Source organism: Malaclemys terrapin, chromosome 1 (assembly GCF_027887155.1).
Source record: "Malaclemys terrapin pileata isolate rMalTer1 chromosome 1, rMalTer1.hap1, whole genome shotgun sequence".
Taxonomy (NCBI): domain Eukaryota; kingdom Metazoa; phylum Chordata; order Testudines; family Emydidae; genus Malaclemys; species Malaclemys terrapin.
Window position 1 is genome coordinate 87,691,549 of NC_071505.1, and position 10,776 is coordinate 87,702,324.

At 41.6% G+C, this 10,776-nt stretch overlaps 3 protein-coding genes across 3 annotated transcripts; 2 read left to right on the forward strand and 1 right to left on the reverse strand.

Annotated features, from left to right (window-relative positions):
- The first annotated feature begins 2,121 nt into the window (after nucleotides 1-2,121).
- LOC128837958 (histone H3) lies at nucleotides 2,122-2,538 on the forward strand. The gene has a single exon (XM_054029667.1). It carries the CDS (start codon nucleotides 2,128-2,130, stop codon nucleotides 2,536-2,538), a length of 411 nt encoding a protein of 136 aa, XP_053885642.1. The 5' UTR covers nucleotides 2,122-2,127.
- A 648-nt stretch (nucleotides 2,539-3,186) lies between these two features.
- Nucleotides 3,187-3,567, reverse strand: LOC128830398 (histone H2B 5-like). Its single transcript, XM_054016218.1, has one exon. It carries the CDS (start codon nucleotides 3,565-3,567, stop codon nucleotides 3,187-3,189), a length of 381 nt encoding a protein of 126 aa, XP_053872193.1.
- A 364-nt stretch (nucleotides 3,568-3,931) lies between these two features.
- On the forward strand, nucleotides 3,932-4,355 carry LOC128830399 (histone H2A.J). The gene has a single exon (XM_054016220.1). The coding sequence runs from the start codon at nucleotides 3,938-3,940 to the stop codon at nucleotides 4,325-4,327; it is 390 nt and encodes a 129-aa protein (XP_053872195.1). The 5' UTR covers nucleotides 3,932-3,937; the 3' UTR covers nucleotides 4,328-4,355.
- The last annotated feature ends 6,421 nt before the right edge of the window (nucleotides 4,356-10,776 follow it).

Here is a 10,776-nt window from a genome sequence, read left to right on the forward strand (position 1 = left end):
GTCCTCAAGTGTCCCCCATATTCTATACAGTCATAGTAATAAACAGATAATATGGGACAATTACGGGCCAAAGTTAATGAGTTCCTGGATACCAGGAAGCTCTTCTCCTTTTCATGATGGATATTTAATTGGGTATTCTCTGATTTGGGCACTTATTCGTTCAGTTTTTATATCTTTCCATATGACATATTCATTAGCTTTCCTTCAACCAATGTTATGTAACAATACCCATTTATCCCGATTTTTATCATTTGATTTTCATTTCCCATTCTATATTATTATAAAATTATTAGCATAACATTACTCAGCCTTAAACTAACAAAATGTAACCCTTATTTTCTATCATGCAGCAATTTTCTTCATATTTTAATATTATGATTCAGTATATGTGGATCATCCTAAACTATTCATTAATATAAACTATTTTTATTTGAGTAGGAAAGGTATGGGGAACATCATGACCTTAATGTCCACATATAACTTTTTCAAAAGTGGGATTTCAGGGTATTTTCTGCTCAAAGTTGAGCATCACGCTTGCAAATCATTAAAAAGTATTGTCAGTAATTTTGCCTGTTCCACACAATTTATAACTAGTTCTTACATTCCTTCACCTGTAAAAAAAGATTAGAGCCATATTAACACAATGCAGGGAAAGACTAATATACAACAGCAGGCTTAAGGGTAGTCAACCGTATGAACCTACAAAATCTGTGGCTTTTCATGTAATAATCACATACTATTTTTTTAAACAGAAAAACTGCCTCTTTCAGTCCCACGATGGACTGTGCTCATGGAATAAATGAAGCTTGTTTAGTAAAGGAGTCTGTTGTCTGTAGAAGGCCTGAAACATTTATTGTGGGAGAAGACGAGGGAGAAAGGGAGACTGATATCTTTTGTTAGTCTCTAAGGTGCCACAAGCACTCCTGTTCTTTTTTTTTAATATATCTTTTGGTTTGTATCCCATTTGTCTGCTGCTTCGGACCACATATTAAGCCAGGTTGATTCTTGTGAGCAAAGATATATCAGGATGAAAATGTAGACAGAAAGACTAGTGCCTTTTACAACTTAAGTATTGCAAGGGATTACCATTTAAGAATGTATGGGTTTGATTAAGGTTTAAGGCGGGACAGAAGGAGAGTAAAGCAGTCCTTCATGGAGGCAGAGTGCCCCTAAGTCTGAGAGGGGGGAAAATTGAAGGATATTTGTGCAGCCACCTAAATAGCCACAAATTAAAACAATATCCAAGAGATTTTCAATCTATTGGACAAATTATATACTAATAATGCCCAACGAAAGAAAAGTACACTTATTACTTAATCTTAATATTCTTTTTAAAGTAATAAGTTAATATCCATTGATTTATAAGAAACATAGGAAAATCTGAGTTCTATAGTTCCTTCATTACATGTCAGGGAAAAAAAAAAAACAATCACAGTCAGGTTGAAACAATGAAAATGCTAATGATAAATGTAAGGGTTCAGGAGAACACACAAAAGCCTAATTTGGCTCCAATTATATGTTACTTCATATAGAACTTGCAATATACGCAAATAAACGATTTAAAGTCCAGTATTACAGCTCTTTTACTGCAAGGTGGGTAGTTCGGAACACTTTCTGCAGGAGAAATTCTCCAGGTGGAGAAAGATTGGTGTCCTTGATCACAGTCTGTCTAGCTAGTTCCCTCGGCAGCAGCAGACGTCTTGCAAGCTGGAAATTTTGCAAGCCTTATAGTGAGACATGGAGCCTCCGGTTTTTTTTTAAAGTGCACGGAAATAAGGAATGGCTTTGTAAAGTGATATTTCAGAGAGAGAAGATATTTAAAAAACACCTATGCTGGTGTAGTCCAAGAATCGTGAATTTCACAGAACATGTCCGTCCTCCCGCCCCCGGAAGCCGTTTTCCAAAACAAAACAAAAAACAGTAAGTGCTAGGATGGTGGCGAGGCGGGAAATGTCTCATTTGTCTATTAAAAAGCGGGGTTTTCAAATTTTCAAAATATCCAATGACATATGGCTCCTTCCGATCAGCCAATCAGAAAGGAGAGTTTGCCTATAAATACCTCCAAAGATAAAGCAGTTATTAGTTTTCCCATTTGTCTTCGAGAGGTAAGACTGGGTGTTGTTGAAAATGGCCAGAACAAAGCAGACCGCCCGTAAGTCTACCGGTGGCAAAGCCCCCCGTAAACAGTTAGCTACCAAAGCTGCCCGGAAGAGCGCTCCTGCTACTGGGGGAGTAAAAAAACCTCATCGTTACCGACCTGGTACCGTAGCCTTGCGAGAGATCCGCCGCTACCAGAAATCTACTGAGCTGCTCATCCGCAAATTGCCCTTCCAGCGCCTGGTCCGTGAAATCGCCCAAGATTTCAAGACCGATTTGCGTTTCCAGAGTTCGGCCGTTATGGCCCTGCAGGAGGCCAGCGAAGCCTACTTGGTGGGGCTCTTTGAAGATACTAACCTGTGTGCTATTCACGCCAAGAGAGTCACTATCATGCCTAAGGACATCCAGTTAGCCCGGCGTATCCGTGGTGAGAGGGCTTAAAGGCTGCCCTTCAACTTTTAGTAACAAACTACTCCAAACAACCCAAAGGCTCTTTTAAGAGCCACTACATGCACACTGAAAGGAGCTGTAACAATCCTATAATTTATTCCCTCTGTCTTGCGTTTAATTGAAGATGACTACATGAGCATTTAGAACTTTGTTTGGGTAAGTCATTTGGTTGAAACGAGCTTCACTTCAACTAACGGGGTGATTAGTGTTCTCTAAGTGTATTGAATAATTGTGTCCTGTTGTGACTAAGGTGGGCTTTAAAATATAGTCAATAATTTGGATGTTCCTTTTTAAATAACATCAGCGTTTAGTTGTAGAATCTTAAAAGCTGCTAGCCAAAAATCGTTCTCCTGCAGGAAGCCAGACCTGGACAGAATGAACCTTTGGTATAGTCCTATATGTAAAAAGCATTTGTATAGGGGTCGAATAGGAACCGTGGTTTAAAAATACTTGTCACATATATAGTGAAAACAATTCCTATTTCTTCCAATATATTAAGCCTCTTGGTTTTTAAAATACTCAATGTATTTTGGAGAACACACAATGCTGTTAATGATAATAGAGCTCTTTCATTGAAAAGATGGAGGGCTCTTAAAAGAGCCTTTGGGTTATAGATTAAGTGGTCAACTAGTAAACCATTTACTTAGAGCTGGTGTACTTGGTGACAGCCTTGGTGCCCTCAGACACAGCGTGTTTGGCTAGTTCTCCCGGCAGCAGCAGTCTTACAGCGGTCTGGATCTCCCGGGAAGTGATGGTTGATCGCTTGTTATAATGAGCCAGGCGAGACGCCTCCCCAGCGATACGCTCAAAGATATCATTTACAAAAGAGTTCATTATACCCATAGCCTTGGAGGAGATGCCAGTATCCGGATGAACTTGTTTCAGCACTTTGTAGACATAGATGGAATAACTTTCTTTCCTGCTCTTCCTACGTTTCTTATCCCCCTTTTTTTGGACCTTAGTCACACCTTTCTTAGATCCTTTCTTAGGAGCGGGAGCAGATTTTGCTGGTTCAGGCATTTTTGACAACTTCTGCTTTACCACGTACTTCTCTCACTTACACACCTACTGGAATTCAGCCTGAATAACACGAACTACCACCCCAACTGCTGTATTTATAGATACCTTATGCAAATAAACGACTGTCCTTGATTTACTATAGGGCGAACGACACAAGAGACGTCTCCACCAGCACATCGAATCCCACTATTGGCTAGAGTTGGATCCGCGTCTCCATTGGTTGTTTAGATACTAACGCCACTTCAGCCTATCAAAGAGCGTTTACCTCTTCAAATAGAACGGATATAAGGGTAGGGTGGGCTCCAGTGAGATCATTCTTTTTCTATTTGACCTTTGTTAGTGTGAGTGCTGTTTGAAGCGATCATCAATCATGTCAGGCCGAGGAAAGCAGGGCGGTAAGGTGCGGGCTAAGGCAAAGTCTCGCTCCTCTCGGGCTGGGCTGCAGTTCCCAGTGGGCCGTGTGCACCGCCTGCTCCGCAAAGGCAATTACGCTGAGCGGGTAGGAGCTGGAGCCCCAGTCTATATGGCCGCGGTGCTGGAGTATCTGACCGCTGAAATTCTGGAGCTAGCTGGCAACGCGGCGCGGGATAATAAGAAAACCAGGATCATCCCCCGTCACCTGCAGCTCGCCATCCGTAACGACGAGGAGCTCAACAAGCTGTTGGGGAAAGTCACCATCGCTCAAGGTGGTGTCCTACCCAACATCCAGGCCGTGCTGTTGCCTAAGAAAACTGAGAGCCACAAGGCCAAGAGCAAGTAAAACCCGAACAAGAATCTTTCCTAAAAAAAACCCAAAGGCTCTTTTCAGAGCCACCCACAAAATCAAAAAAAGCTGTTATCGCTGACTTTCTTAGTAGTAAAGGATATGTTAATAGAAAATAGACATGTTTTATCTGTTTTGAAATATTAACCGGCACCACTAAGGTTTGGTTGTGGGTTAGAAAATACGAAAAATAGGGCATACCATACTTTTCTTTATAGGTCATTTGTACTTGGGGGGCAGGGAGTGTTTCTAATCTGACTGGAAACCAACTAAAATATCCTGAGAAGGAGGTATCTGGTGTTAGGTACAATCTTCTGTTAAATTATTTCCTCGCCTGGATAGCAAAGCAGCTTTTATACAATGTTGCCTTTTTCCCCTTAAAAGATCGAGCTGTGCCGATTGGTAAGGATCAATTCCTTGCACAGCGGAGCAGGCTTTTCAAACTTAACCCTGCTCCCGCCCGTAGACTAGAAAAGGGATTCTTGTCTATAGATGATCACTACATTTCTCCTTACCCCCACCTGGTGGCCGAAGCTATATTCTCTCGGGCGCACACAACTTCTCTCCCTCACACAAGAAGCGTGGAGTTACAGTAACTCACTCCCCTAACGCTCGACTCTAACACTAGTATTGAATCTTCTAAGTAATTTTCTTAGTACATCGAATCCTCTACCCGAAGAAAATGAAAGCTACAATTGATCTGTAAAGGTGTTCCCATTCGTTTGCTTTCTAGCAAGGGCGTCCGATCTGTGGCGCGAATGACCCAAATAAACCCAATTTCCCGGGGGCTGCTTCATGTTCACTCCCAACGAGCCCACAAAAGTATGTTTTATTGGGCCTTTTCCTGTGATTTTAAGGGGCAAGATCGAAAAGGGAATTTCTCCCTTCCATGAAAAGCACCGTGAGGTTGTTAATAAACGAACCTTGTCAGCTATTTTGGGGAAGGAGTGGATGGCGTTGGGTTTCTTTGAATGACAAGAATCTTCATTAATTTCACTTTTTCCTGGGCGCCGCCGCCTTTGCCTTCATCTTTCCTTAGCTTCGGATTGGCAGCCTTGGGCTTCAACGCTTTGACTTCTTAGCCTGGGTAGTTTTAACCCTTTCCGGCTCTTGGCTGCTTTCTTGGCTGCCTTTTTTTTTTTTTTTTTTTTTCCCCAAGCTCCTTTTCGCGATCTCAGCCTTATGGGGCTGCTTCACAGCTGGTTTCGTAGGCTCTGCCTTTGTTGTTTGTTTCGGGGTTGGGGTTTTTTGTGCCCCCCCCCCCCCCCCCCGCGCGTCTTTTCCTAGGTCTCTGCCGACTTCCTGCTGATTTTGAAGAAATGAGAGGCCCGGGTGCTTTGGTCTGAACCAAGATGCCCTCGCTCACCAGACTTTTGATGAGACTATTGCTTTTCCCCACAACGTACCCTCTGGCAGGCCAGCTAAGAGCGGTCAAAGAGAGCCCTTTGCGCTTAGAAGCAGACATTGATCAGCTGGGACCCGAGGACTTGCAGGTTTTGGAGCCTCCTGCCGCCGCCTTCAGCTTTTCAGCGGGGGCTTTAGCTCAAAGATAAGAAACAGCCGGAGCAGCAATAAGCGCTGTTTCCGACATCCTGTACTAGCAGAATTTTTCTATAACTCATTGGGGGGGGGGGGGGGGGGGAAGCTGGCGCCTGTTGTTCATACACCAGAGGTATTCTGTGATTGGTGCATTAAGGAGCCCGCTCGGGAAGGACTTTTCTGCCCGCGCAGGGTTTTGGGGTGTTTTTTTTTCAGAGTTAAAAAAAGTTTTGTTTTTCACAATAATTGCCACCGAATCATTTGATTTTACAACTGGGTGAAGGGGAAGCAGGGTATTTTTATTCAGTAGGGCTTCCCATTGGATAAACTAATAATGAATTAAAGAAGAACCAATAGATTAAAACTGTGCCCTTGGAAATAAAATTACAACTACAAGGGAATCTTTGTCTTTAAAGGGCTACCTCCAAATCAGGGTAGAAAGCCAGTGATTTCAATCTTTTTTTTTTTTTTTTTTTTTTTTTTTTTCCAGTTCAAATTGATTCTGGAGAAGGGACCGACCTTCTGTTACTTCCTCTGAATTTTGAATACGAGAGAAGAATTGGTTCCTTTAACCAAGTATTTTACCTCCTAAACACAATAAATGTATACATGTAATTGTCATAGTGTACCTTTCTAGATATTCCAATACAACATACAAAGTTATTTTTAAGTTTTAAAGACATTTTATTGTTCGAATTAATTACATTCTTATATAATTTCTGTTTATTAAATGCAAAAAAAACAAAGTAGTTGCTAGAGTAATATTTTGATTGTATTTTCAAAAGCAAGAAAGACTAGGGTTTTTTACACCATTATTTCTGATGACATTTTGCTAGTCAGAAATTGTTACTGTAAAAACATGAAGTTATATAGAGGACATTAATTAAAGATCAAAATGCTTTCAATCCATTATTTCTTTTTCCACTTACATTTAATAGTATGCAAAAGTGCTTTTAGTAAACTGGACAATTAATGTTAGCTCTATGAATTACTCATATTTGTATTGCATTGTGAACTGCATGAAAATTTTATAACTACTGGTCGTTTTGTTTTGTTTTGATTTGATTTCTTTGTTTGTTTTTTAGCACTAATAGAACATGATTCAGTGTTTTGGGTTTTTTTTTAAAAGGTAATGAGAGCCTTACCTCAGTTCAAAAATGAACTCATAAGCTCTAGTTATAACTAATCAATTACAAGTTCACAAAAAGTTCTGAATTATACATCTGAATTATCCATAACAATAAAAGTGAATAAACTGTATATTCTCTTTCCATTCCATAACAGTAGCTAGAGATTGCTCATGATAATTTTGGCTGTAACCTGGTGAAAACTAGGGCACAATCAGGTCCTAAACAACAGGGAAGAAGCCGATTTGCTATTGAAGATGATAAACCATGATAAATAAAATTAAGGCACATCATAGCAATAAGTAATAACAGTAGTAAGAAAATGTTACTTACCAGAATCAACACTGGTTATTTAAGAAATATAATGGTTTTTGCTTTGTTTTTCTCCTGTACGCTATGTTGTGGACAGGCCCTCATGTAGTTATTAGAAACAATAGTCGATGTAGCCTAATGAATCCCCAAGATAAAATGAGAGAAGACATTTAGCACTTTTAGTATGACCCTTAAAGGACTTCTTTGTCACTTAAAAAAAACCCAGATGTATGAGACATGATACATTTGTGATGGTTACTACAAAGCATACTCAGATGAAATGCAAAGAATACATGAAAGCTATTAAGATAAGCAATCTCCTCCTTGTCTGCTGTTTTGATTCATCTCAATTTGTGTTTTGTGTTTTTTTTTTTTTAAAAGAGGGTACAGAGTTGGGAAAGAGAGGGGATGAGGAAAAACAGCTCCATGTTTCATCCTTAACATAAAAGTCAACCTGAGAAAGGCCCATAGGAATATGATTTTAGAGAATTGTCAGTAAAACTGAAGCACAGGAGGTAAGATATGGATGCATTGTTTGCTAGTGGCATGGTATTGCCAGTCTGGTTCACTTAGTTTCCCCTTAAAGAGAAAATTATGCTAAGCATCACCCCAAAAATTAGGATGTTTTAAAAATACTTTGAATTGTCTGTGAGCATCTGTCCTCTTTGGGTATAAGTAGTTCATCTTCCCCAAATTACAAAATAATTTCATTACAAAATGAAAATATGCATTTTAATTTGTTAATGATTTTATCTGGTTCCAAAACTGTGCTTACGAGGGTTCATTAGTCAATCTTTGCTTCATTCAATACTTGTACATTTCATGTTGCTTCATGATAGGTGTACATACAGTCACTCTTCCCTCCACCCACATGCCCATTTATCCATTCATAAACACCCCACATGGAACAATCCTGCACTTGGGGAAACACCTGTGTTCACCAGACTCCTACACAAGCCACTCCCTCATATTTCAATTAAACTCACTCCCCTGAACTCTATCCAGATGTAGTCCCTGCACAGTGTCACATCCCTTTGCTCAAATCCAGACACTCCCATGCTCACAAATTTTTCTCTCCACCGTTTGCACACTGTCACCATTTACCATGTACCCTCTGCTAGATTCCAACTTTCTAGAATGAGGAGTATGGAGGTAGCAGAACTGTTTTTCTTCTCTGCTGCACTTTTTCCAACCTGGCCCTTCCCAGCTCAAGCCCCATTTCTTCCCTAATAACCATATGTTGTTGTTATTTTTAATCCAGTAGGGCCTAAAGTGCCCAACCAGTGCCACAGTCCTATTGCTCTAGGCATTGTACCAACTAAGGCCTTGTCTACACTACAAAGTTTTTCCAACGCAAGTTATGCCAACATACAGCCACCACTGTAATTAAACGGCAGTTGCATGTCCATACTATGCTCCTTGTGTCAGTGGAGCGCATACATAATAGCAGCTCTTGCATTGAGACAGAGCAGTGTACTGTGGATAGCTTTGGGAAGGGTTTGCAATGCCTCCTAGGGGCAGGTACAGTGTCATATGATGAAAGTTTCTAAATCCCATCATTCCATGGGCATCGTACTAGATTGCCAACTGCTTTTCAACTGCTTTGGTAACCTGCAACCCAGCCATCTCTGTCACAAAGCATGGATCCTGCACTGCTCTTCAGTATTGTGTTGTGCATTATGACTACCAGGCTATAAGAGGAGCCCAATGGGAAGCTATTCAGCTGGGGATGCCTTGAAGGAGCATGATAACACTGAGCCACAATAATGTGTGTTGCTATAATGTGCTGAGCCTGGCATTGTTTGTCTGCACCGTGCTCTGAACCTTATAATGATTGCTGTGTGTGCCTGAAAAGTAACACATTTTAAATCATTTTTTAAAGTAGCACTTGGTAATATGACCAAACTGACATTGCTGAACACTAACACAAGAAGCCCACAGTGTGTTGGGGGAGTGTGTGAGAGATTCTGTGGGGGGAAGTGAGAGAGAGTATTTGTTGGGGAAGTATGTGTGTGGGCAAGCTATCTCTTTAAGTTCAGGCAGCAGCCGGAAGTAAACAATCCTGAGGCAGAAGCTGGTGCACAGACAGCTGGTGCCCCCCTGTTCCAGCTCAGCGGAGACCAGTACACCAGTGGGAACACCCCAACATCAGCCCCCAACTCACTCCCTGGCTCTGCACAGCACAGCACAAGTCTCTTCCTCTCCCTCCTCACAGCAGCAGCCCCCATCGCCTGCCTGCCACTGTGGTCCTAGTGCTGGAGAGAGCAGGATTCCGCATTAATGTTTTGATTCCGTGATTCCCTCCGAGTTCTCCCACAGCCTCCTCTCCTCACAGACCAAGGAGACCCACCCGCTCTCTGTAGTCCAGGCAGAAGTGCATTTGCTGCCACCGAGCCGGCACGCTCAGTTGGGCAGTAGCTATGCAAGTTCTCCATGCTGAGCAGTTTCAAAACTTTCTGAGGCTTTGAAAGGGCAGGGGTGCATGCCTGTGTAGCTGGATGCAGGGCAGTGGAGTTCAAAACAGTTGAGCTGAGCGGTCACGGTGGGCATTGTGGGATACCTCCAGGAGGCCAGTTACAGCGACACTGACACTTTGTCGATCTAACTTTGCTGCATACAGCTCTACACGTCTTGTCAAGGTGGTTTTATTTTGTCAGCGAAGCAGGAAAGTTTTGTGGGAAGGAGGAGCGTTGTAGTGTGTACACCTCCACTGTTTTGTTGAAAAAAGCTGTCTTTTGCCGAGAAAACTGCGTATTATAGACAAGTCCATGGCATAGAATAAGAAATGTTCCCTCCCCTGCAGCCTACACTCTAAAAAGTCAGGGCAGAAAAACAGTTACAGAGAAATAACAAATACGCAGTTTAGAGGATTACAGCAGGAGAACTGATAAAAAATAAGAATGCCTTTGCACCAAGGTATCAATGCTCTGACTCCCCATACTACTACTGCTAAAAGCGCCCCAGTGGGCCATGGCACTAGGTCTGGGGAATCCCTTCAAATATTGACCATTTGATGCAGAGGCTCTGGCATCACTTTTATCTTGGACACATCCTTGTGGGGCACCTCTAAATGCTCAGGGAAACCCTAAATTCACTTACCCTCATGCCATCTCTTCTCCACACACAAGAATAGCTCATCAACCTGCATATATCCATTTCCACTAACCCCTTGTCTGCGAGGCAAGAGGTGTGGGGTGGGGACGGTTGGTTGGTTTTGTTTGTTTATGTTTTGTCACTTTTAATTGATACTTTAAAAATTAAGGGTTTTTACACCACTTTATTAAGGCTTTTTAATGTTGTGTTTTGGGGGCAGGGGAAGGGAGAGAACATGACATGCTCTCAGTTTTTTAGATATCTTAATTTCAAGATTCACATATGCAAAAACACAGAGGTATCAGAAATTAGGGAAAAAAGAAGCTTCTGTCCCTTATGCTTGCAGTTTAGTTTCTGGAAGGCCACAGATACATC